The following is a 27845-nucleotide window of genomic DNA, read 5'->3' on the forward strand; positions in this document are numbered from 1 at the left end:
TATTATACTTATATATGTCATATATATAATATATATATGGCAAGCAAGGGGTCAAACTGGTTTTTATCAGCCAAAATCAGAATAATATCCTCCTCCCTTTGTTCATCTCCCATACTGCCTACGTGATCACCCTGAATGGCAGAGGGCATGAACACATCAGGAAAGGGTGTGCCCCTTAGGTAGGCCTTGAGCAGAAAGAGCTGCCCACACCCCCATCCCTGGCTGTGGGTCCCGGCTCAGGATGTGAGGCTGCTGGTGTGCAAGCGTGGAAGGGAGGGCCACGAGAAGAATGGAAATGGAAGACTAAAGCCCTCCGCTCCCTTCAAGTCACTAGACTCAACTCAGCCTTCCCCACGCAGGACAGAGCTTCCCAAGTCCACCCGGAGTAGGGGCCCCGAGCCTGCGCAGTCCACGGCGCGGAGGGCGGGAGGCGGGGCGGACAGGCTGTGGGAAATCCCCGGGCCCGCGCCTGCGCACTGCCTGCTAGCAGTTGCTTTCGCTTTTCGGTTTCCCCTCAAAGCGGCAGCTTCTCGGTGCCGGCTGAGTTCCCCGAAAGCACGTGGTGTGGCTCTTCCCAGCAGCCGCCTTCCTCCCGCCGCAGCTTGCAGACCGCGCGGCCGCAGCGCCCCTAGTGGTAAACGCAGCCCTTGCCGCCTGCGGGGTCCTAAAGCAGAGCGTGCCCAGTGTGCTGTTTCTGAAGGATTTAAGGACATTTTAAAAAGCTTGTGCATGCGACCCTACACTTTAACATTAACATTTTAGGATATTTTCAGTGGGTTTTATTTATTTACATTTGCAGGATTTTTACAATACACACTGTCTTTTATTCTTTTTAAGTTTAGTTGTTAATTGGATATTTTCCAGTGTCTTAGTTAGCATAACTTTGATATTCTGTCATATGAATTGTGCTTTAATCAGCGAGAAGACTTTTCAATGATTCAAATGGAGTTTCGGTAACAGTGCCCTGCAGCACAAATCTTTTACACATACTGGGTCATTTCCTTATGATACATTTCCTATAAATCCAAGAACATTGTAAAAGTTTTAACAGTTTGACTGGATTCTCTACCCTATAACCTTTAAAAAAATATATTGATTATTTGCATGTGAATGTGTGTATTCCCGATGAATTTATGAACACCAAGAACATCCAGGTGTCCTTGAAAGCCAGAAGGTTTAGGATCATCTGGACCTGAAGTTGGGGGTACAGATTGTTGTATGAGATGCCTGATGTGGGGGTTCTGGGTACTCAGCTCCAATCTTCCCTAAAAGGGTGTGTTCTTAACCACTAAGCTATCTCTCCCTCCTCAATATTATAATATTCAGTAGAACTTTGCCTGATGTACCACTTCTAGTTAATGAAAAGCCTGTAGTTTGGCAGTACACGGTCATTCTCTAAAATGTGTATTGGGAAGAAAACTATCATGTGCACACAGCAACTTTGAAACATGACATGTACCTTGTGTTTTCAAAAGTTGCAAGATCCAGGGCTCCTAGAGAGTTGCTATTTGCTGAGAAGAGAACCAACACCAAGGAAAGGTATTAAACAAAATCGAAAACCAAAGAATTAAAAAACTGTGTTCAACCACGTTCCAGGTAAACACAGAGGGTGGATGTCCAATGAAGTGGCCTTCTGGGACTGCATGGTCCCAGCTGCAAGATTTACAATTGGCCAGGAGGGTGGGAAAGGAGTGGCAGACATTTTTATAAATTCCAGTGGATAGACATTTTGATTGTAGTGATATTACGGACAAGACGGTATAGCTAAATTAGAACATGCCAGCTGAGAGGCAAGGGGAAGTCTGTAAACATTTTACTATAAGTTTCTTTGTTGGCTGTTTAGCTGCCACAGGATCGAGGAAGAAAGATTGCAGATCTAACAAGTTCTGTTGATGAGGGTCTCTCTCTCTCTCTCTCTCTCTCTCTCTCTCTCTCTCTCTCTCTCTCTCACACACACACACACAGACACACACACACACACAGGATAAGGTGTTCCTTAAAGAGATGCTTCTGGGGCCATGCTGTGGGAAAGGGAACTAGGCCTATTCCACTTGAGAGTTTTTGTTTTAGAATTCAGTTCTTGGATGTCCTGCCGTCCACCCTCCACTCCCTACCCACACCACCCTGTAAGATCTGAATTAGAAATTTGATAGATAGCACATGGACAACAAATGCACCTCATCCTCCAACCCAATGTGGCAAAACAGCCATTTAATATTGCTAGTGAGGCTAGCAATGGTGGGGAGCAGAGTTCTGCTCAACTGAGTCATGCCTGTCAGATCTTGCCTGGGTGTTCTCACAAATCTAAGGCCTAAGCTTAGAGAACAGTACTGACCCAACAACAGTGGCCCATAGAGTCATCTTTTACTCCTCAAAAGGCTAGCCTGACTGGTCCAGACATGGCAGGACTCTGAGACGCTGTAATACTAGTTCTGTAGTGACATGATGCCACATCTGTTGCCTGATATTATTCAAAACAAGTCACAAGTCAGCCCTAGATTTAAAGGTTAAAGGAAGAGTCCTCTCCATCTGCTAAGGAAGGACACAGTCACATTCCAGAGAGGTGTAAATGACAGAGAAGAGAAGACCATGGCCACTGCTGAAGGTGTGGACCAGAAGATCCTTCCTGTGTTGGTAGGACTGTGTAAATGATAGTATCTAGACATTTGCTTTGCCTGGTTGAATTTATATGTTTCTATTTCTAGTTACTGTAAATATTTGTTACTATAAATGCTTTGCACAGTTAGATAGGTATAATCAATTAATATAAGTGGGTAAATGTAGAATACAAGAAGGGGTAAATAAGTAATAGGTCCCCACTCAAAAAAAAAAAATGTTCACTAAATGAGAGATTTAGAATGGTTCTGAGCCTTTCCCCTGTAACGTCATGTGTTGGAGTCCCTCCAGTGCCTCCATGACTCCTTGTACAATGTGGTTCCTAGGTTTCTCTTCACCATGACTTTCTTTTGTGGCCATACCACTTCAAGCATAGTAAGCAATAACTTTCTTCTTACCTGACATTTCTGGTTGATTCCCAGTGACTGAATGGCCTTTTGTCATGCTTTGACCTTCTCTTTCAAACCCAATGCAAGTCTTGGTGTTTGTAGCTTTAAATTGCTGCTCAGCAGCACTGCAATCTTTTAAGATTATTCTGATGACTGTTTTGTCATTTGTAAAGTAGCTGTTTCAGGGGGTGGGAGGGAATCTCAGAGATACAAACGAAAGCCAACACTGGACTATTCTCCAGGTGGCAGGCTCCAGAGGGTTCCCCGAGCCTCTCTTTCCTGGATCAGGCTTTAGGAGCAGTTGCGCCATTTTCTTGACACAGGGAAGAAGGAGGCAAGAGCAAACATGCCAGAGAATGTGGCAAGCTTCAGATGTCAGGACTTCTGGGAGAAGTCGGAAGCCTGAGGCAGAGCACAGACAGGAATGCTCTACTGTCAGCAAACCCAGGAGACTTTAGGAAGGAAAAAAAAAACTATTAGAGAATTATAATCTACCAGACATGGCATCCTGTTTCTTAGTGTTATATCTTTTGCCTACTTGATATTGTTGTTACAAAGATTCAGTTTACCAAGTCGAATGTTGTATGATAATGTGTTCGAGTGATAATATCCTGTATTTAGACGTTTCTTTCTTCTAGGTTTCTGTTTTGTTTTTCGGTGTGGTTACTCTTTGTCCTTACATGTTTCATCTTTTAAACTTTGAGAATGTGATCACAGCATTTCTCCTTTCTCCTCTCCAGACTCTCTCATCTACCCCTCCCCACACTCCCTCACAAACATGGCCTCTGTTTTCACTAATTGCTCTTACATGTGTAAACTTAAGTAGAATCTCTTCTTTTAACATAATGCTACTTGTTTGTATGTTTTTAGGGCTGACTTTTCGGGCACCGGACCAAAAAATAATTGGTGTGCCTTTCCCTGGGGAAGAGCTCTCCTGCTTCCAGCTTTCCTTGGTCGTCTCTACTTCTTTGAGGAGGGTTGAGACCTAGTGGCCTTGCCCCTGACCGGTTTCACAGCTGACGGACGTCTTACATGGTAGTACAAGCAAAATAAGAAAGTAATTTCCTTCCAGAAACTTTAACTCTTACAGATAATAAGACTTAGACACTTCAAAAATATGAAAACCTTGAGGGAAAATATAAACAAGTGTGCTTGGGTAATTAGACAACCACAAGACAGGAAGACAGGCAGGGACATTTGTGGAGAACCTAGACTAGGAATCAGTTCTGTGGTGCCTTTGTGAGGGTGCATGCATGACAAGAAAATAGACTGTTTCTGTCTATAAAGGCTATAATATGTGTGCACACATATATACACATCCCTGGAAAATTATTTAGATTTTCTGCTTACTAAAGTTGTGGTGCTGTCCAAGGCTTGATTCAAATTTCATCTGTTTGAAGGAACTGTTGATTCTCTGGGTGTGCATTCTAAGAAGACCTAGTTGGTCCTCTCTGATATCTATGTGGAAAAGTGACATGTGATCTGAGGGGGGTTTTGTTTGTTTATTTGGTTGGCTCTGGTTTTGGTTTTCCAAGGAGGGGTTTCTCTGTGTCGCTTTGGCTGTCCTAGAACTCACTCTTTAGACTAGGCTGGCCTTGACCTTACAGGAATCAGCTTGCCTCTGCCTGCTGAGCGCTGGGATTAATGCTGAATGCTGTCACCACCCAGCTGATCCTAGATTCTAACATGAGCTGGTTACCAAACAAAGAATTTGAGAATACAGATGTTGGCCTAGAGGCCTTTCCAGAGGAAACACTGCTGGTGATAAGACTGAGTTTGGGGAAAGAGTTTTGCTTATTCAAAGAATAAAATTGCTGTAGCAAGCAATGAAAAGAGCAGCACAAGCTGAGATTAAGACAGCGATAGGGGAACAGGGCTTTAGAGGATATATTGAGAAATTTGAATTGTCTAGGAACAAGCAAGAAAAGCTATCATGAAATTTTTAGATTGGCATGACATGATCAGTTTTGCAATTTGATTTTTAAAAAAATCACCAAGATTAGTGTATGGCAGATGAATTAAGTGGGAGTGCAAAGCCAAAGCCAAGCAGACATCAGAGAAGCCATGACACAGGTAATGATACCGGTAGGAGGATGGGGTGATGGAAGCAGTAGAAACAAGAGCTAGACCCACTGAGGCCTGAGGACCTAGTCCAGGGGACTAAATGGGCAACTTCTATGGCTTGGCCCTCACCGTTTCCAGACTGAGACCAGGTATGAGGAGGAAGATGATGACTCGTGTTTTGAGTCCAATTGGCTTACAGAGTCAGTAGATATCCAAGGACAGGGGAACTGTGGCACTCGGAGGAGAGCCGAGAGCCGTGGGTCAGTATATCTCTAGGAGTGCTTCAGGACGTGGAAGTTACAGGGGAGGTCGTCAGTGAGAGGCACAATGGGAGAAGGATAGATAAGGCCCTCACATTCAGTTTAGTGGTTTAGTAATGGAGATGGGGGCCATAGCGAAGTCCAGTGAGAAAGGAAGGAGCGAAGAGGGCAGCCTGTCATCAAGATGGCTGAGCAGGACAAACGTTTCAGTAACGGAGGTGTCAATTGTGTAAAGCTTTATTTTTCTTAAACATCCTAATTATACGTATTCATTTTATTTCATGATTTTTTTTTGCTCACTTGTAAGTATGTGTACTTCATGCAGGCTTGGTACCTGTGGATGTCACCAGAGGGCACTAGACCCCTGGAACCAAAGTTGGGAAAGGCCATGCCCGCCCCTGCAAATCCAAGCCCTGTCCTCTGCAAGAGCAAGTTCTCCACAACTGCCGAGTCAAGGCCAAGTACGCCTTGTTAAATGTTCACAAACTGGTAAATTAAGCTCTGACTTTAGTAACGGGAAGGTTAATCTCTAGTCCCCAATTCTGAGTCCGCAGTGATGCGGCTACTTAAATGCAGGATCTCCAAAAATGAGCGTGTGCAAGCATATAGTTTCCTTTCGTTGTTCTCTAACCCTGTAAACATAACCTCCAGTCTGCGGTCTGCACGGTGCAGCGGAGCCCCAAGTTTCGCACGCGGGGTGGGGCGTGAGGACCAGGAAAGCCAAGCATTTGCTATGACGGAGCCGGGGGTGCAGGTGAACTGGTGGAACAGCCGCCCAATTCCTGCAGCTGATTGGCAGAGGCGGAAGGAGGCGGGACGCCTTCCAGCCTTTTCTCCTGCCGCGTACTTTCGTTTTTTCAGCTCTGGGTCTGTCAAAGCTCCCCAGAGACCTCGGGGACCGCGCCCCCAGACCCTCTTGGGACACAGCTGAGCGGCTGAGAGAGATCATCCCAGACTCGAGCTCCTGCGTGCAGTGAGTGAGCGCCAGGTGGGGGTCCTGGTCCGGGTCCGGGTGCTGGTGCGGGTGGGAGTGGGGCGCCCTCCCCTCGGGCGGGGGTCTATTGCCCACAGGTGACCTGTCAGACCGCAGAAAGAACTCTAGTGGGACCGCTTGCCCAGCTCCTGGCGCTGCTTGGCGCCTTTATCCTGCCGTTTGCACCACTAGGGTAAAAAGACTTGTGCAATAGACATTTCTCCCGGAAGACCTTGTATCTTCCACTTAACCCTTGCTCGCCTCACCTCCCGCCCCTTTCCACCACTGTAACTGTTTTTCTTCTTTTTGCAGTCGTTTCAGCACTGTTCCATCCCCTGAGCCGGCGCCACACCGCTGCGTGTGCAACTGGCATATAACTTGAGGCTGGTGGTTGCTTGTGTTGAATCCCCAACTTGCACCCGGAGACAGCCGGAGACAGTCTTCGTGGAAAGGAAAGCATTTGGAATCTGAGTAAGTATTAGCCCTTACCGGTTTTCAGAAACTTAAAGGTGGTATTTAAGTTCTTGCAGAACCACTAATGGTATAATTACTATCTAAAATACTTCCCGAACACAACCTAAAAGTTTAGGGATAGGTGGATGGATGGTGAAGGCTGCTTTATCTGGCAGGAACGACTTGAGTCCTGATTGATCAGTGAGGATGCTGGACTATAGGTTCATCCAGGGGTTTAGCTTTTGCTTTCCTACTGATACGTACAAGGTCTCAGCGGAACAAACGGTTCTGTGTTCAGTAACACAATTAGGCCATATGCCCAGCACGCTAGGGTCCAGAGGATGCTGATAGCAAAGTATATCCCCTCCTCTGAGGCTCGGATGCATACAGCAGCACCACAGTGGGCAATCACAAGCTTCCAGAGGAAGGTTGGAGCTGATGCTCTAAAACAGTGCAAACCCCCACAAGGTACCGGCCAAAGAAAGCTAGATATGGGAATGATTAGACAGTTTTAGGAAGAAGTGCCATCTGCACAGAACTCTGACTGTTGGCGACAGTGTGGTCTAGTCTGTGTAGCACGGGCTAGACTGGGAGGATAGAGTGTTGGAGGCATGGAAACAGGAAAGAGCTGACCCCAAACTCTGTTTCCTAGGTGTTAAGGATGGTCTTGCCAGACCCAGGTTTACAGACATGCCACAGTGGTGGGCTGGAGACCTTCCCAATGGTATTTGGGAGGGCGGCTTGCTTTGTAGGCTAGACATTTCCTTACGATCCTTTGGAGGGACATTTGTGCAGCAGACATGACTTCATTCCTGCACATGAGTGTTTGAAAACAGGTATTTATCCACACAGTTCCATACACTACATCAAAGTACAGATCCTTCCTCAGAGGTCTGGCAGTGCTACAGTCTCTTTCCCACTCAGAATTGTGGTGGTGCCAATGTGTAGTGGTGTGTATCCCGTTATATGAAGGTAAATTGTTTCTATCTCATCTTAAGACTTCCTTAAGTTAGGGATTGCTGTAACTTTTAACCTTTGGGTTATAAAAACTGACTCCATCATTAATCTGAAGGGATAAATATCATTTTAACATTTCAAATGGCATTTGACTATGCTGTATGAAAGAAAAGACATTTCTTTTTCTGAGCCAGTGACTCACTGTGTAGCCTTGTAGGCTAGGCTCGTGTCAGTATGAGGCTCAGGCTGACCTTGAACTCATAGCCTTCTTGCCTCAGTTTCCCCAAGTGCTGTTATTTCAGCCCGTCATTATTAGGGGCTCTTGAAGATGGCTTACTGCAAATAGTTCTTGCTGTGCGAGTATGAGGACCTGAATTTAGATCACCAACATTCAAAAAAAAAAAAGAAAAGAAAATCCAGGTGTAGTGACATGCACCTGTGACTTCAGGGCTAGGAGCACAGAGTTGGCTGGGGAGCCTGTCTCAAAAAATAAATAAATAAATAAATAAATAAATAAACTAGAGAAAGGATTGAGGCTGATACCCTGATACTAATTTTGACCTCTACATGTGACTGCCTGCACGTATACAAAAAACAAACAACAAACAAAAATAAACACAACAAAAAAATTACTATTGAGATTTGGGACTTCTTTGTGCCAGCTTTATTGTTTAGGCACAAAAGAAAAAATTATTTCTTTTAAAATGTGTTTAACAAATAATACTTTATGAATCATAAATACGTCCACTTAAGCAAGAGAGAGGGCTGAGTGGGTAGAGGCCTTGCTGCCTCACTGGAGGACGTGACCTCACTCCCAGGACTCACAGGAGGAAGGAGTGCCCCCTCCTGCAGGCCGTCTGTCCTCTGACCGCTTCTGTGCCGTGGCACATGTGTACATGTATGCAATCACACATACAATAAGTAACATGTAACAATCATAGAATACCAGCTTTACAGGGTACTATGATTTGTAGGAAAAGCTTTAGGAAGTGCTTGTGAACTATCTTAATTCTAATAACTATTTGCCTGATTAGAAAGTATTAATTTGGTTTTAAAGTAATGTTTACTGGATACCTAAGTTGTACCTCACATTATTCCAGCTCCCTTTCTTCAAACAAAAATAGACAAGAAGGTACAAGAGAAAATATGTGGTGAGTCAGGGTGATAAATACTCTGAAGAAAATCATATCAAGGGAAAGGGTAGTGTTTTCTAGGGCAGAGGTAGTTTTGTAGGGCAGAGGTGCTACCAGAGTATCTGCCTAGACATTTGAGTAAACACCTGAGCCTATTATTTCCTGTAGAAGAAAAAAAAAAGATGATTCTAAAATGCAACAAAAATATTGGGTATGAATACCCTTCAGGTACTGTTTTTTAGCAACCAACTGGATAGAGCAGCAATTCTCAACCTGTGGGTCACGACTCCCGTGACAACCCTCTATCCTCAAAAATATTCACATTACAACTCAGTAGCAAAATTATAGTCATGAAATAGCAACGAGAATACATTTATGGTTGGGCTCACCACAGCATGAGGAGCTGTGTTGAAGCATCAGGCTGTGAGGAAGGTTACGGACCCCTGGGATAGAGGCTTTGCCTGGGGCTGTAGGTGTCAGTTTCACGCAGGTTCTTTCTGCAGAGGATGTCAGGGGCTGTGGGTGTCAGTTCACACGCGTGTTCTTTCTGCAGAGGATGTCCCAGTGGTACGAGCTTCAGCAGCTAGACTCCAAGTTCCTGGAGCAGGTCCACCAGCTGTACGATGACAGTTTCCCCATGGAAATCCGGCAGTACCTGGCCCAGTGGCTAGAAAAGCAAGACTGGTAAGGGAACCACGCTGCTAGGGGGTGCAGCTTATGATTTAAAAGTATTTGTTGAAGAAGTAACCTGAAGCCGTGTTTACAGAAAGCGAATTTCACCAATGGCCATAAAACCAAATTCTTTCGCCATTAAGCACTTTCTATTCTGTTTTAAAACATATTGTCTGCTAAGGGCAAAAATTTTAAATGAATCTGAAAATGTTTGGCACAGAAAGCCCAGACTCCTGCTGACTCTTTTCTTTCTGGAGACATACCACAACTGGTTTTTCTGTACGAATATCTGACACTTCCTATAATTTTTCATGTCCGTTGTGTGTGTGATAGAAACACTATGCAAACTGCTAGTAAAACAATGTCCACTTAAAGAGAAAAACTAAGTACCTGCTGTCCTAGGGAGCACGCGGCCTACGATGTTTCGTTCGCCACCATCCGCTTCCACGACCTCCTCTCTCAGCTGGACGACCAGTACAGCCGCTTTTCCTTGGAGAATAATTTCTTGCTGCAGCACAACATAAGGAAAAGCAAGCGTAATCTCCAGGTACGGGCTGGCTTCGTGCCTCACTTGAAGTGTCTCTGCCTACTTAAAGCTTTTTATTTATTTTTACTCAGCAGATGCTACTGAGTGCACGCTCATTGGGCTTTTAAAGACGTTACAGAAGTACAGAAACACTCTCTTTACGTGCCTAATGTGTATAAATCATAAATAAATGCAATATCGATTCCTTTTATCAACACATAAGAGTTTTCAGGTCTAAGTGAAAAAAAATGGCTGGAAATTATTAGTATTTATACCAAAGGAAAGAGGCTTCATTTTCAGAGCAGTGAGCTATGGTAACACATTAAATTCCAAGAAATTCTAGTGATCAGTTTGGTCTTCGGTCCTTGTGGGTCCAGGTGAAGAGTTTCCAGGAAGGTTTGTTTGGCTCATTCAAGCCTTACTCATAAGTGGGTGAGCGACTTGGACTAGACTCACTGGCAGACTTGTTTCCACTGGAAGAGAAGGCCAAAGAATGGTCTAGAATTCAGGGCCCTTAGATAGACCCCCAGCACACACTTAGCAGCGCTGCCATGCTCATTCTGAGTTGCAGAATTTTCGTGTTTTAACAGAAACGAAACACAAGCAAACATTACACTCTAGGCGGTTGGGGGCCTTTTCTTTTCTTTTCTCTTCTCTTCTCTTCTCTTCTCTTCTCTTCTCTTCTTTTCTTTTCTTTTCTTTTCTTCTTTTCTCTTCTTTTCTTAAACATATCTATGAGTTTAGATAAATGAGAAGGAAAATTAGATTGTTTGAAAAACAATCTTATGCTGGCTGTTCAGCGGCACCTTGTTATAAAGAACACGATTGCAGTACTTTGCAAAATAGCGTTGCCGGTGAAAACAGAAACATGGAGATGAGTCTCTTTTTTCTAGTTAAAAGTTTACTTCAGTGCCTGTGTTGAGGAACTAGTTAAGGACTATTGTGAATGGTTCTTATGTTGTATCTATATCGTAAAAGAAGATAGCTGTCTTCAAGATGTCCCGGAGGATGGATACTAGAGTGTTTATGAAGTGTAGGTATGACACAGGATCAGAGTACTCATTTAGTCTGCCGGAGTCTGGCTTTGGCTTTTAAATGTGATACTATCCCCAGCCCTCATGATCCACATGTGAAATGCTATCCCCAACCCTCATGTTCCATGTGTGAAAAGATTTTCCTTTTAAATCAAATTACTCACATTTTGTAAGTTAAAGTAACTTTGGTCTTAATTTATAAAAGAAGTATTTTGTGTTTATAAAAATCCTTTATGTCGCAGGGCATGGTGGCACATGACTTTAATCCTAGTTCTCAGGAAACAGAGGCAGGTGGATCTCTATTAGTTCCAGGACAGTTAGAATTACACAGAGGGACCCTGTCTCAAAAACAAACAAACAAACAACAAAACAAAAAAACAACCAAATAAAAACAACAAATACCTTATTTAAAAGTTAGTAGACAAAAAGTAAACTTTCTCAAGGAAAAGAAACATTTTTATTAAGCCAAGATTTTACAGACTTCATACTCGTGACCTCTTTTTATCCAAGAAGTTTTCCTATAACTTCAGGCATATAAATATTATTTATAAAATAGTTACACAAGTCAGGTATTTATGGATAATAAATTTAAAAATCATTTTAAAACAAATCTTTGATATACTTGTAATTCTGCTATTTATAAAAATCAAATAAAATCAAATTTACTACTAGTTAATGGAGTCTTTGTCTAATATGATAAATTTAAAGCTCTATTAATTTGATACAGAAGGGGACACTGCCTATTTGAGCATGTCGCTGTGGCAAGCCTTGCCCTTCTGAATTCCCTTTGCCTTGCTAAAAAACCCATAGTTTACATTCTTAAAGTGGGTCCCCAAGGTCTTTTTCCTTATTTGGCCACTTCTTCCCCTGAAGCTGACTGCCAAGGTCCACCTATCAAAGTATTTAAGTCCAGCAGTCAAACCCCCTTTGGCTGCCCTAGTTAACATGCCCAGTTAAAGTTAAAACACCTCATCCTAACACTGGGTTTCTGTAGTGGGAGTTGTGGCTACACCGCTTTGAGACACCTGCCCAGGAGCTATCTCGGATCTGTGGATGAAAGACACACACACACACACACACACACACACACACACACACACGTTAGCTGTTAGCTCATTCTTAACCTGGCTTACAGGCTCAGTGGCCGGGTTCTTTTACGCCTCCTGTGGTTAGCCTGCCCTTACCTTTACTCCTTGCTCAACCCCTCTAAATCTTTCCCCAGCTTCGTTGCACGATCACCTGTGAAGCTTCCGTGGGGTGGGCTGCTTCCCCCTTCTGCCAACATTCTGGAAGATCTCCCCTGCAGCTCCGAGTCTGTTCCATCTCTCCAAGTATCCCCATTCTTTTCCTCCTCCCTCCTAGCCTGTGGGAACCTGGAGGTCTGGCCGTCTCTTTCTGCCCAGCCATTAGCCGCTGGCATCTTTATTGATTGATCAAGAACCAATTAGGGGCAAGGACCTTCAGAACCACTCCTTTACCTTTAAGGAGTATGGGCCTTTCTATGGGCCACATCTGTCTCTTCTCTATTCAAAGACAGTCCTTTGTCCCCTCCTAGGACAGACACCCCTTCTCCCTCTCTTGTTCCTTTCCTCTTCTCCCTCATCCTTTTGCTCCTGTCTTTGTCTCTTATTCCCTGTGCTTTGTCCCTCTGGGGCAAATGAATCTTTGTGCTGAGAACTTGGTTTCAGAGAGTCCTGACACAATACTAATCAGTATAGATACAGGTTTGGAAAGACAGTAGGAACATATCAAAAGCTCTGTTTCCTGTAAGTAAGCCATTATGTTATTATAAGGGCAGAGATCTTTGTATGTAGACCCCAACCCTGCAGTTTATCACATGCAGTACTATTGTAGACCCTGTGGCGGTGGTGTGTTGTGTGGAGGCAGGTGCACCAAGTCTGGTGGAGTTGAATGGTGTAGCCCAGAAAGCACCTCCAGAGTCCACCATGGATTCCTTATGTGTCTGACTTAACTTACAGTTCTGCCTATTTGAGAGCCTTTCGCTGCTGCCAAGATTTCTGTGATTTCTCAAATTCTGTTCCATTACAACCCACAGTTATTCTGTGATTTATTTTTATCCTAACCACCCGTATCTAGGATAACTTCCAGGAAGATCCTGTACAGATGTCCATGATTATCTACAACTGTCTGAAGGAAGAAAGGAAGATTTTGGAAAATGCCCAAAGATTTAATCAGGTACTTTATTCTGAATGGATGCTAAGAGTTGGAAATGAATTGCGTATTTCACAGATAATACCAAGGCCTCTCTCAAAACAGAGATGAATACGCATTCTGATTTTATAACTTCAGGAAGCAGAGACAATCAGAACCAGAAGTTTTCTAGAACTGAGATTTAAGAAAGGTCACTGTGTGATGGAGTTCATTCCCAGTGAGAACAACAGCACATGAGTGAGACACCTGTAGGTAGTGCTACGAGTGAAGAAGATACCATTATGAGGGGACTGGGCAAGGCCTCGTTCTTTAGGTCAGGGTCAGGAAAATTCTCTCATAGAAATTGAAGCAGGTGAAACATCAGATCCTGGTAGCCTTGCAGAGGGGTGGCCGTGGGAGGCATACTCAGAGTTCATGGAGGTGCAGAAACCACATAGGTCCAGGCTGTGTTTTGGGACACTGAATAACCCAGAATGACTCTACAGCTGGCACTTAAGTCACAGCCACAATGGTAATGCTGTCTGCTGAAGGAGATGTCAGAGAAAGGCCGGGATAGGGTGACTGTCGGACACAACAGATTTGGGAAGAGGAGAAAAAAAAACTAATAGGAAAATAAAAGCATCATTAACAGGATTAAGACACTTGTTAAATGTTTATGACATCAAACAGCAGATGAGTCAGAGCTGTAGGCTGATGTTTGGAGTCATCGTTTTGCTGGGCATCCCTTAGGCCTTCCCAGCAACTGGGTGCAGGGAAGGTTTTGAGTTGCAGTGACATTTGTATTTCTTTCTTGAGATATGTGAGAACAACAAGATAAGGCAGGTGTCTGAAACCACTGTGGTCTGAGTTCCTCTGACCCAGCCATTCCAGCAGTGGAAAGAGAATGCAGAGGACACAGGAAAGTCAGTGCAGAGAACGCCAGGTGAACTGTGTCATGGTGGGGATAGAAAGGGAACAAACGCAATGTGGCCTTTCTCTCTGCCTTTATGAGCATTTGTCACATTCCTGGAGAACCTTCCTTGGGCATTTAGTTAACTATTCCTCTGTAACAATGAAGGCACCTTGATGTGTTCAGTATGTAAATGCCATTTGTCCTAAACTCAGAGAATGGTTCCTTTGGTAGCTCCCCTAGAGAGCAAAGTCGAGCATCTGCCTTAGAGCGGAGGCTGGCTGCCCGACTCCTTTCAGACCATGCCTGTCTGCCCCCTGGCATGCATGTAGAGCCTGCAGAGGCAGTTCTTCCTCATGGAGGGTCCTCGCTCTAACAGTAGGCAAGGCTCTCCTTGTATTCCAGATGGATTAGCAAGGACAGCTGGGAGCAGAGCATGGCAGAAGGACAGACTGCCACCTTTGCAGACTGGTGTGGCTCTCTTCACTTTGGGCCTTTCAGCCTAGGGCGGGTTTAACAGGCAACCAGAGCCATCTCTGCTCTCTCACACCAGCCCCACCTTCTGGCTAGTCACTGGAACTTGAAAGTTTGCGCGCTTTTGAGCTCCTGTTAGAAAGTCCATGACCAGGGCAGAGGTTAATGTTAAACCTCCCAGGTGAGGAGGGCTGAGCACTTTGCCAAGGCGTCGTCTTTGGAGGTGGGGTGGAGTGGGACTCCATCCAGGGGGAGGCCCAGCAGATACCTTTCCACAGTGCTCTGGTCTAACAGTTCTTTGCTATTTCCTGCTTCTGGGGTTAAGGCTTTTTCATCCTTATGTTTGTCTAACTAGGATGGATGACAAGCCTTGTTCATGTTAGAAAAAAGTAACTCAGTTTGGGGGACAGTGGAGTTGGTGGGATCTCAGTAAAACACTTGTGTGTGTGGTTCCTACAGGTGGGACAAATTAAATTCGAAAAATTCTGAGTCTGTTCAGAGCATTCCAAGAGCACAGAATTATATAGATATGTCGACAATGACTGGGAAACCCATTGGTATAATCCACTATCTTACTGGATATTAGAAGAAAAAGCCTTTGCTTCTCTTCAAAGGTGCTAGAAATTCCTGTGCCCATTCTTGATAAAAAAAAAAAATCTCATAAAATAAGAATTGGTGGATTTCTCATAAATGTACTGAAATACACACACACACACACACACACACACACACACACACTATAGTATCTTACTCATGTAATGTTCTACAGACAGTATTTCACTGAAGTATATCAGAAACACATGGCAATGCTGACCGCTGTTTCCACTGGGATTGGCGCCATGTTGGTGGTACAGCATGCAAGAAGGAAACAATTAAAAGCACAAGAATGTTTTCTAATTTAGTTAAGATTAATTTTTTAATTAAGGAGATAAATTGAACGTAGGAAGGTCAGGATTTCCAAGTCACATGGCATGCTGAAGCCCAGCCGTGTCTGTAGGAGATGATTTTTAAAAATCCAAACAAAACAAAACACAAAAGAATTAAGAACAGAAAATATGAGCTTTCCCTCAGTTAGTAATTTTTCTATGATCCCAGTAAAAATCATAGTCTGTTTTCTAATACTGTACAAATATGAAATCCATGGGGAAAATATGACGTGTAGTGATAGGAGAGAATGCCTGGGAGACTACAGCAGTGCATGGGGCTAGCAAAATGTAGCGAAGCCAACAATCCGATTACATTAAATATAAGCATAAACTCCCAGCTTGTCTTGGTAGGTGGTTTGTACCTATAACCTTAGGACTTAGGAGGGGGGGGGACACATGGCTCAGGAGTTCAAGGCAATCTTCAGTACGTAGTAAGGTCAAGGTTTCTCTGTGATACGTGAGACTGACTCAGACTAAAAGAATACATTTCAAATGTTGTATAGATCTTAGTTTGACAAAGGGGCGCTCCATGGTGTTATTTCGCAGTAGAGTAGCTGTTGTAGCCAGGAGCCAGGCTGTGCCAAACTACACATGATGCTGAGCAGTTTGCCATGAAGAAATGATACACGAGCAGACAGATATGTTTGCTTTGATTAGAGCATTACCCAGTGGTTGATGAACCGAATTGTCGTATGATCATTACTATATACGTTTTAAAAATATTTTCATCTATTAGTTTAAAAAAGTAACATATAGGATATCTTAAAGGGTAATGAATAAAGAACCAAAACCACTAGGGAAAAATACGTCAACTTAAATCTTTTAGTCGGGCAAGCTTTCCTAATACGAGGTAAAATCTGGTAGCGTCTGTACTGTGAAGGGCAAGCTCTGTTGATGGGCTTGGTTTTCGTTCGGATCCTGTGAATACTCTACTCACAGCTGTGTCCAGAATATTCCAGACATTTACCTAGCTAATGTATCCTACATGAACAAACCAGGGTTTGCCCAAGGTGAACAAAGGTGTTGATTTCTAAACCTTCTGATAAGTCTGATTATTCCCCGGAGAGTTGAGGTTTGTATTTGCTATAGATTTTGTGGTTGAGAGGGGTTCCATCGCCCTGGATGGCAGTGCTTTTTAATTTTGGTGTGCCTCTGAGTCAGTAGGGTGAAGCCAAATGGTACCTGGTAAGGACCTGAGTTTGAGAGTTCAGCAAGCTGTCAGGTGAAGGTGTGGCAGATGTAGGGGAGACACTTGGAATCACAAGGTCTTAAGGTAACAGTTACCAAGCTGTGTACATAGTCTGTGTGCAGAAGTTGACCAGCCTTCAATAATGGTGTCATTAAACTACATGAATTCATGGAAGCTTGTACAATCCACAAACTCCTGCAGTTTTATTGTTAGTTTGCCAGCATTTTTCAGGGCCTTGGAAAGTGAGATTATTTTTTTTAAATACACATATGGGGAGTGTGTAGTAAGATTTGCAATGCCTTGGAATAAGGCAGGCCACAAGGTACGGAATTCACTTTGGCATGTAATCAAGTGAGTAACTATATCAGAGAAAATGATGGCTGCTAACAGTGTGTTTCCCATTAAAGGCTCAGGAGGGAAATATTCAGAACACTGTGATGCTAGATAAACAGAAGGAGCTGGACAGTAAAGTCAGAAACGTGAAGGACCAAGTCATGGTGAGTACCACAGAATACATGTGTTGGTTTTTTCTCTATAACCTTCGAAGAAGTTTCAGTTTTTCTGAGTGCTAACTTAGTAACTAATAGTTGAAAAGGAAGATCATTCTAAAGTCCTAAACCAGAAGAAACCCTGCACGCTGTTTGTCTTACAACCTCTGCTTTGACTTCTAAACCCTGAGCTTTTTCTTCTTTATGGGATCATGCAGTCAAGGTTGGCTTTGCACTCCTTGTCCAACAAGCTAGATGCTGCACTTATCAGCCCCGTGTACCCACATTTCTCACAGGGCATCCCTGGAGTTACAGGGGGCTTCAGGATAAGCACGACCCACCTTCTAGAGCACTGTTTACCCTAAGACTCAGACGATGAACAAAAGCCATTTCGTGCAAATAGAATCTCAGTACATTTCTGGTTAGAATAAGATGTTTCCAGCAACTTTAAGATAAATCCTCAAGATGGCTGATGACAGCAAATGGCTGAGGGTGTCCCCTCGTGTCTGTCCTGAAGAGAGGGTCTGGGTAACAGGAGCATGGCCTGGACTTGCGCTTTGGACAGCACCCTTTATAACCCCATATTCATGCAGTGGCTTTCTACTGCAGCATTAGGGAAATGCTTCACTGAAGTAGAAGTAAGTGACCTTACTGTGGAAATAGCCAGGAAAATCCAGAGGACAGATATGTAGAAATGTGACTAGGTCCCAATCAAACGAGGCTAATTTGAAGAGTGAGTATATGATTTCTCATGTAAGTTGAGAGGACCCTAGTAGTCCTGGTGAACACACCAGGACTCCAGCGTGTCTGTTCAGCCTTCTTACTTGTAAGGGATGAAGTTTTCCATCAGCTTGTTTTTTTCTATTGTATGCTTCACAATGAGATTATTAAAATCATTGAAAGACATTCAGATATGATGAGGAAGGACGGGAGATAGCTCATGGGTCAAATAAGCATAAAGACCTGAGTTCAGATGCCCAGAACCCATTTAATAAGTTGTGTGTAGCAAATTACATCTGTAACTCAGGTTTACTATGGCATTACTGATGTCACAGAGGCTGGCTTCCTGCCAGCCTAGCTCCAGGCTCAAAGGAGGGAACCTGTCTCAAGGAAACAGCAGAGACTGACAGAGAGAGATGCTCAACATTCTCCTCTGGCCTCCACATGAATCTGCGTGCGCGTGTGTACACACACACACACACACACACACACACACACACACACACACAATTGTACAGAGAAATAAAAATTTAGACTCTGAACCAGGTGGTGTAAGTTTGATAATGTTTTACATTTTCAAATTTTGATAAATGACTTTTTTATAATTATAAATCTATTTTAGTATTAAAATATAAAGGACTTGCTCAGCAGGATTATTTACTGCATCACTCAGAAATCAATTTCATTTCTTCTTTAGGCTAACTTTTTTATTGAATATATTCTCTATTTACATTTCAAATGTTATTCCCGTTCCCCCCACCCCAACCCCATCCCAGAAAACCCCTAACCCATCTTCCCTCCCCCTGCTTCTATGAGGTTCCTCCACCCAACCCAGTCCCACCTACCCTCCCTCGGTTTCCCTACGCTGGGGCATCTATTGATGGGCTAACTTACACGACTCTGGAGAAGTATAGAGATACAACAAAGAAGACATTCTTTCTGAGTACTTAACTAGTAACAGTGAAAAGCAGTTTTGGTGGAGAATGACTGTGGATGATGTGCTAGAGGTTGCAATGTAAAGGTTCTGACTATTGGAGGGGGGGTGTCCAAGGGCTGCAGTTCATGGTAACCCAACACAGTTCATATTTCTTGGAGCAGATGGTGGAGGACATGCTTCACGATAGTTTGTTTCTTGTTACAAGCCTGCAGATAGTCATTTCCAGACGAGGTGCTCACTCAGAGTTGCCCAGAGTCAGCTAAGATAAAAGTCGAAATGTTTGGATTTAAATGACCCACTATAAATCCATAAAATATTCACAGCAGATAGGCCAAGATTAACTCTCCCAATCATTCCTGACTGTTTTAGTCTTTATGATGTAGAGGGACATCAATAGTGTAGGAAGCCCTTTGGAAGATTGTGGACATGTCGCTTGTAGATTAGCTCATAGTGTGGAGGATTGATAGAGCCCCAATAAACAGAAAACACATTTTTCATTCATAATATCCTGCTTACTTGCAGTCTTAACACAGTACCAAGAGGTAAATGTTTTCCCGCCTTGGTGCTTAGGATGTGGTGGTCATCTAGATTCAAGGTAGGCACACAACACCCGCATGTGCTGGGAGAGTGGGTGGTCAGTCTGAACCCACTCGTGTCCTTGAAGTCTCCACTTTTGTTGCATCGGAATGAATGCGTACACACCTCTGAAAAAGTTCTTTGACTGTTTGAAATGAGTATTCCTGATTTGGTGTTAGGAATACAGTCTGGAACTCAAGGAACTTGACCAGGGCAACTTGTTTGAAGCTAATGGGACTAGCCTGTTCTTCTCGGAGCTCTGGGTAGCCCATTCATCTCCTGAGTGCTGACAGACCAGTGGCACCCATACCGACTCATCAATCCACTTTCCAGATCAATCTAAACCATCAGCTGTCCACAAGATTACATGATCGAGTTGACATCCGTTCAGTGACTCTTACACGATCGAGTTGACATCTGTTCAGGGACTCTCACTCTGACTCTTCTGTACCTCGCTTAGACCTGAGCTCAGCTTCCTGGGCACAGGGCCTGAGACCTGCAGACAGGTGGACACATTTCCTTAGTAACCCCCACCCCAAAATGATTGTAGATCCACAAGGTCGGGAAGCTGGGCAGAGTGGGGTCTGGGCCCCCCAGCTTAACTGTGCTGTTTCATATCATTCAGCCACAGATAAATTCTCCATGCTAAACCCCTTTCCTGGTTTGTTTCTGTTCTCATCTTGATGGTTCCGTCACTAGGGCGAACCTCTCCTCACATCATGCTCTTAGCTGGAAGCTATAGGTCTGTTCCAGCCTCTGAAAAATGTTCTTACATTCTTATTATTGAAATATTTTGTGTAAAAGATTGGAGTTGTATAAGGATGGCCCATCTTTCAGGGTGTTAGAAAACTTACTTATATCTTTGCCTGCAGTGCATAGAGCATGAAATCAAGACCCTAGAAGACTTACAGGATGAATATGACTTTAAATGCAAAACCTCTCAGAACAGAGGTAAGAGCCTCAACAGTACCCGCTGGTTGCTTTCCCCCACTGTCTACATTAGTAAACATCAGGTATCTTCAGATCGATCGACCGCTTTGGGCTTCTTGATGACCTAGGCCAGTGTGTTTCAGGCACTCAGTTCTGCTGATGGTTTGGACTAGACAATTTCCTTTTCAGCACTGTCTGGTGCCTTGCAGTGTGAGCTTATAGCACTACCCTCCAACCCCCAGTAGTGACAATCAAAATTGTCTCCAGTCATTGGCAGATGTCTTGGTGGGAGGAGAACAAAGTATTTGTTGGGAAAGACAGAATGGTACACAATTGCAGTTTCTGCGTCCTACCATCCATGAACAATGCAGAAGCACAGTGTTTCTCCTCCGTGGCTGCAGCACCGTGTTTTATTGTCGCCGCTTGTTTTAAATGATAATTGCAACTAAACTGCTTCCAGGAGGCCATCTACAGAACACCAGGCCTTAGTAATCACTTGGTCAACAGGGAGAGATTATTAGTGTAGCTTGGAGATGTACGAGGAGAAAGCACCTCAACTGCTTCTTCCTGGTGTGTCTCCTCCTTCAAGGCCATAGGCAGGCTCTGCACATACTCATGTGACAATTTGCACTTTCTTGTGTTCATTTAATTGAAACTCAGTAAGTGACTTAAAGTGACTTAAGTTAGTAGATGATGCTATTGCCAGTTTATGCTTGCTGATGAGAACTGGCACTTGGCTTAAGAATGGATGCACTTAACTGTTTTTAGGATATATATTGGTAAACTCTGTCTCAGTTTCTTTCACTATTGCTGTGAGAAAATACTCTGACAGAAGCAGCTCAAGGGAGGTATAGCTACAGTTCCAAGTACAGTTCCTCACTGTGGAGTAGTCGGCTTGAAACAGCTGCGTCCACAAACAGGAAGCAGAGACACAAATGCACACACTGTGCTTCGGCTGCCTCTTTCCCCTGGGTACTTCAGGATGCTTGCTCAGGGCCTGGCCAGGCCCTCAGTCAAGGTGGGCTTGCCCCCCTCAGTGACTGTAATCAAGGCAATCCCCCAGTCCCCAGTCACGCTGGGAGCCTGTCTCCCAGTGATTCTAGATTCTGACACGTTTACAGTTAACAGCAGACTTTGCATTTTTATCATGTCTTACCCAAGTTTGTGTGAACCTTGGTTTCAGTTGGATTTATCTTCTGCGCACATTTAGACTGACTCCCCCCCTTCCTTCGTTCACAGAAAGCGAAGCCAACAGTGTGGCGAAGAACGACCAAAAACAGGAACAGCTGTTGCTTCATAAGATGTTTTTAATGCTTGACAATAAGAGAAAGGTAACGGCCTTCCCAGTCACCGAGCCTCCATTACGGACCTTATTTACTGTTTACCTTGTGTGTGAGGGCAGAGAGCAGAGGACAGCTGTGCGACTCCCGGGAATCCAGCTTGGGCTCAGCAAGCAGCACTGCCTGTGGAGCCAGCTCGTGGGCCTGGAAAAATTAGATCTCTAAACACTTTGCTTTTAACTCCAGCAAAATGTGAAGAGATTTGTTTAATGTGCTTAGTCTGAAAAAAAAAAGTCTCTCGAAGTTCAGTAGTTACATGAACTTATTCCGCCTTGTTCTTCCTCTCCCGTTAGGAGATAATTCACAAAATCAGAGAGTTGCTGAATTCCATCGAACTCACCCAGAACACTCTGATTAATGATGAGCTTGTGGAGTGGAAGCGGAGACAGCAGAGTGCCTGTATTGGGGGACCGCCCAACGCCTGCCTGGATCAGCTGCAAAGCTGGTGAGAGAAGTTCCCCGGGTGCAATATTGGCAGCTCCTGTGTGGCCCACAGACACTCATTCATGGAGAGCGCCTTTGGGCTGGTGGCCAAACGGCCCGCTCAGCACTGCATTGGAGACCTTGACGTGTTTAGCTTCTTGCCATTTGGGAACTACAGTGACATATGTGACTGTGGCCTTGTTCAACTACATCTTGATTGCCTGATTTTGTCCATACAAAACCCCAAATGAACAGTAGTTACTGAGCTCACTGACCAATTTGAGACGTGATGTTTATTAGAAGCAAAATATCTATTCAGGCAGTGGCGCCACATGCCTTTAATCCCAGCACTCAGGAAGCAGAAACTCTGTGAGTGTGAGGCCAGCCTGGTCTCCAGGTCTATAGAGCGAGTTTTAGGACAGTGCTGTGGAGACAGAAGAGAGACTCGTGGAAGCTCAACCCCCTTCTCCAACTGGCTTCATTCACTCAGCTGGCGCTGGAGAGCAAGAGCATGCTGTGTCTTCCACAGGGGCTCCATTTTCTCTGCTTGTTTATTCAGAAGGGTCATGGGCAGCAGCCTAGAAGACAGAAGAGAAACAAGTTTCCTGCTGGCAAATCACTGTAGTCCAGGTGGCTAGCCTGTTTCTTCTAGGCTGCACTGTCCCTCGTAGTGGCTCTAAGAGGCCTTGCAGTGGCTCTACTGTCTCCACACAAAGCCCTCAGTGGCTCCTTGGTGCTGTTCGTGTATGTGCCTGAATCACCTGAAGGCAGCTGCTTTGCTGGTCTTTTCTGTGCCCCTGACTTTTTGAAATCTTAGATTCTTTGAAGTCTCAGATCACCTGGAGCCCTGCCCTGATCATCTTGCTTTGTATGTCAGTCAGGGTTTCTATCGCTCTGATAAAGCACCATGACCAAAAGCAACCTGGGGAAAGAGGGGTTTAATTCTGCTTAAAACTCTGAGGTTACACTCTTATCACTGAGGGAAGTCAGGGCAGGAACTTAAACCAGGGACCCGAAAGCAGGAAATGAAGCAGGAACCACAAAGAAGTGCTGCTTACTGGATTGCTCGCCCTGGTTTGCTCCACCTGCCTTCTTATATACCGCCCCCCCCCCCCATAACCTGCTCAGAGTTGCGACCACCCACAGTGGGCTGGGCCCTCTCATACTAATCAGTCACTAATTAAAAAATGCTCAGGCAGTCTGATGCAGGCACTTTTTCAATTGAGGTTCTTTTCCCAGAAAGCTATAGCTTGTGTCAGGTTGACAAAAAAACAAAAAACAAAAAACAAAACAAAACAAAACAACCAAAAAACAGAATAGCAGTTTTCAGAACTGTGCAGAGAGCATCATTTGTGCATGCCAATTGTTTTCTACAAGTAACTAAGCTTAATGCTGCCACAGGCCCCCAGTTCTCCTCGAGTGTGAAGTATAATTCCCTGTGGTGCCATAACACGTGTAGATTCTGTAAGTCTGTCATCTAGCGTGTTTTGAGACTGTTGTCACCGAGACCCCATGTCTTGTACCTTCCCAGGTTCACCATTGTTGCTGAGAGCCTGCAGCAGGTCCGTCAGCAACTTAAAAAGCTGGAGGAGTTGGAACAGAAGTTCACCTATGAACCCGACCCTATTACAAAAAACAAGCAGGTGTTATCTGACCGCACCTTCCTCCTCTTCCAGCAGCTCATCCAGAGGTAAGGCCAGGCGGACTGGCGATCCAGAAGGCCATCTGTGGTGGTTGGGACACTTTGGAAGGGTTTGATGGTGGACTGTGGAGTTTGGCTACTTTGCTTTGGCGCTGGGCATTAGGTTGTGCGCTTCCAGCCACCCGCCCAGGAACTCTTTGGATTTGTGAATGAAACTCACACACACACACACACACACTAGCTTATTTTTGAAATGTCCTGGCCACCCAAGGGCTGGGCAGTTCTAACCCCCCTTCGGCTATACTCCCGGCTCGACACTTTCTGAATCTCCCTTTAACTATACTGTTGCCTTCTGGGAGGCCCTTTGGCCTTCGCTGCCCAGGACGCTTCTGGGCAGCTCTTCCGGGGGCTGTTTCTTCTTTCCTCATACATTTCAGATGATCTTCCCTATGCAACTCTAAGTCTCTCTCCCCAGTCAAGGTGGTTCCTCCCCGCTGCAGCATAGCCTGTGCAAATATAAGGGTTCCTCCCCGTCTTCCTTGGCTCAGCCATTGGCTGCTGGCATTTTATTGATTGATCAAAAACCAATTGGGGGCAAGGCCTTTCAGTGTCTGGATACTTCGATTCCTGATTGGGGAACCGAATGTATTCAGAGCGTTAGAACCAATGCCGGGCTTACCTGTTTTTAATGGACTTGATTCCGTGTGCATCCCATCTTTATGCCTGAGCCTCTTCCTTCTTTTGGCTGCCTAGGGACATTATGGTAGTTTTTACTCTATCTGCCCCTTAGCCAGTATGTACCAGGCCCAGCAAGTCTGAGGTCAGATGTCTGGCCTCCTCTCCCTGTCCGGTGGCCTCAGCCTGCACCAGGCTCTCATGTCCTGCCTCCGGTCAGCCTTTCCCAGCCTTTCCCCTAGGCTCTGAGACCCACCCACAGCAGGATTTTGGTCTGGTCCTTCATTACCTGGTAACCTCCTCAGCTACACCATCAGGCCCCTTTTCCACAGTGACCCACAGGCCACTCCACACTTGCAGCTAACATTACTTTTACCCAGTTTGTCAGACTCTCAAAATATTATTCAATGCCCCAGTACTTTTAGTCCTTCAAATTTTCCATCTATTGTATCTTTAGGGAAAAGTTACTAATTTATTTTTTCCTGTGTTAACTGTGATGACATGTTAATCTATCTGTGTTTCCACGACATCGCCAGCTCCTTTGTGGTGGAGCGACAGCCGTGCATGCCGACACACCCGCAGAGGCCCCTGGTCCTGAAGACTGGGGTCCAGTTCACTGTGAAGCTCAGGTAAGAAACACACAATTTGTGCCTTTAATCCCCCCTGTTTTTCACCCTGACTTGCTTCAAATTTATAATACTTCTGCCTCAGTTTTCCAAGTCTGCAATACATCTAGCCCTTTAGTTTCCTTTTATAAAATGGTTCTAGGGCTGGTGATTATGGTTCAGTGGTTAAGAGCACTGACTGCTCTTCCAGAGGTCCTGAGTTCAATTCCCAGCAACAACCCCATGGTGGCTCACAACCATCTGCAATTCGATCTGATGCCCTCTTCTGGTGTGTCTGAAGACAGCTACAGTGTACTCATATATACATAAAAATAAATAAATCTTTTAAAAAATTGATTCTATAGAGTTATCTAGAGAAAATAAGTTTTAAGTAGTCATTTTTAATATGAAATCTTACTTTGAATAGCCAAGGTTTATACTCAGAATAGAAGTATAACTAATATAGTTGCACTATCTACACATCTGCCTCTTTTTCCTCATTGTAATTATAGGACATTTTTATAGGAAAAGGATCTTAGTGTAGGAAACCTCCAAATTGGATCAAGAACCACATGACCAAGTTCTCAGCACAGAGGGACAGAGGCCAGGGATAAGGAGCAAAGACAGGATACAGAGGAAGAGGGAGGGGGAGGGAACAAGAGAGAGGGGAGAAGGGGGAAAGGAGAGGGGGCAATGGACTGTCTCTGGATAAAGAGGAGGCACATGTAGCCCACAGGGAAATGGCTGTTTATAAAGGTGACGGGGAACCCCCATGTTAAGCTGAGGTGTTTCATTTTAATTAGGCATCTTAATTAGGTGAGCCAGGGGGGTTTTAATTGCTGGACTTGACTTAAATACTTAGCTAGCTGGACCTCAGTGGTCAGCCTCAGGAGGGGGAAGTGGCCAAATACGGGCATAGGCCTTGGCAGCCAGCTTTCGGAGTGGAATTTAATGGGTTTTTGCAAGACAGAGTGAATTGAGGATAAGGGTAAAGCCGACCAGAGCCATGTTTGCCACACGCAAACTCACCCGATTGCCTTCTCTTCGAATTTCAGAAATGCTTATAGACAAAGTTCCAAGCAGCCTTCCCCAGATGCGCAGAGCCTCATACTAGAGCCTTATGAATTCTAGACAGACACTGAAGTAGTGTGTGAGTGTAGATCATGGTGTATACATTTCTCTGATGAGTGAATTCATATCTCTCACTAGGCTGTACCAGTGTTCTGTGATCTAAATATCTGTGGACAACTGCAGTAATTAACTCATATCTATCCTCACATAATTTTGTACACACGTGCGCATGTTTCACACAGAGGCACATGTACATACATATGTGGCATGCAGCATTTCGATTGTTAAAAGTAGGATTACGTTTGTACGCAGTCTGCTTTTGTCGCTGCTGCGTGGCAGGGATGCTCTGCGGATGCTCTGCTGTGTTCAAGGGAGTGGCTGCATTCAGTAATTACTGCTCAGGAGACAAGCAGCAGGAAGAGCTGGGCTTCTCTTCTGTGGGGTGCTGCTGTGGGTTCATGGATGCTGTTTCTCTGCCGGGCAGCCCTATAACACACATAAACACCAGTGGAGTCTAGAATTCATAATGGACAGGAAAGAGGAAACCCACTCCCCTCACCAGAGGCCCCAAGTTCCTCCCCAGGTCTCCAGCAGGTCTCAGCGGAGCTCATGGAGTCCTAGTCCACTCTCTTTCTACTCCCTGGTGCCATCCTGCACTTTTCTGATTATGGGTAGTAGTTGTAATTTAATGTCTTGATGGCGCTTTGTATTTTCTTCCAATAGCACAGGAAATTAAACATAAGTTTTGTAAAGAGTGATACTCACTTTTTTTTGCCCATATAGTATCTATGAGAAGTGGAAAATTTGATTAAAACTATGTTGATGGGTTATGTTAAAAGGCAGCTGTTTTTACTAATGTCTTATTAGAGTGCAAAGTCAGTGCTGTGTTCTGTTAGAGTTTAATGTTAGAATTGTCCCAGCATTGCCAGCTAGGAACTGCCTCTACGAATATACATAAGAAGAAAACCCAAAGCCAGACTGTGGTGGCGCACGCCTGTAATCCCAGCACTTGGGAGGCAGAGGCAGGCAGGTTTCTGAGTTCAATGCCAGCCTGGTCTATAGAGTGAGTTCCAGGACAACCAGGGTTGTACAGAGAAATCCTGTCTCAAAGAACAAAAAAACAAAAAGAAGAAAAGCCAAAAAGCTATATAAACTTGTCAGTTCATTTTAACAACCAGAATCTAAAAGTGGGGACAGTGGTTTATATAAATGTCCACAGTTGAGAAATCTGCATAATAAATACATTTTAGTCAATATCTTTTGTTAAGGTAATGACCATTATTTTTCTTTCCAGACTGTTGGTGAAATTGCAAGAGCTGAACTATAACTTGAAAGTGAAAGTCTCATTTGACAAGTAAGATTTCTTTAATCTTATCTAAGATGCTATTTAAAATGCTGGTTCTGTTTACTTCTCCATCAAATAAGCAGATTGGAAATTCTTCCCAGGACCAGAGCCGGCTCCTTTCTGAGAATTGGGAGCTTTGCCTAGAACTTGTGCTCTCTAGACTAGAATAAACAGAAGAACAAACAGAGGAGGGGAGATTGCCTTCATCGAGTCTCAGAGCAGGCGAGCTTCACACATTACCTCTCTTAGGCCAGCCCCAGGGAAGAGGCCCTTAGTGCAACACACATGAAGATCCAGGCTTGTGCATCTGTAGGTGGGTGGTGGTGTTGTTCCTGGAGTGAGGTTAGAGACATCTGGGGCAGGTGT

General features: G+C 44.4%; 1 protein-coding gene across 3 annotated transcripts in view; it reads left to right on the forward strand.

The window, feature by feature from the left end:
* Positions 1–6152: 6152 nt before the first annotated feature.
* The window catches only part of Stat1 (signal transducer and activator of transcription 1), a 37668-nt gene continuing 15975 nt past the window's right edge, over positions 6153–27845 (forward strand). Inside the window, exons 1-12 of one of the 3 annotated variants that reach the window (XM_052192206.1) lie at positions 6153–6317; positions 6615–6773; positions 9399–9529; positions 9920–10064; positions 13175–13273; positions 17135–17224; positions 20321–20399; positions 21618–21709; positions 22012–22163; positions 23673–23831; positions 24995–25087; positions 27429–27488. In XM_052192206.1, coding sequence (XP_052048166.1) covers positions 9402–9529; positions 9920–10064; positions 13175–13273; positions 17135–17224; positions 20321–20399; positions 21618–21709; positions 22012–22163; positions 23673–23831; positions 24995–25087; positions 27429–27488 — 1097 coding nt within the window. In that variant the 5' untranslated portion in view covers positions 6153–6317; positions 6615–6773; positions 9399–9401. The remainder of the gene's footprint in view (positions 6318–6614; positions 6774–9398; positions 9530–9919; positions 10065–13174; positions 13274–17134; positions 17225–20320; positions 20400–21617; positions 21710–22011; positions 22164–23672; positions 23832–24994; positions 25088–27428; positions 27489–27845) is intronic. The other 2 variants (XM_052192208.1, XM_052192207.1) reach the window with 2 other exon arrangements.

Source organism: Apodemus sylvaticus, chromosome 9 (genome assembly GCF_947179515.1).
Source record: "Apodemus sylvaticus chromosome 9, mApoSyl1.1, whole genome shotgun sequence".
NCBI classification, from domain to species: Eukaryota; Metazoa; Chordata; class Mammalia; order Rodentia; family Muridae; genus Apodemus; species Apodemus sylvaticus.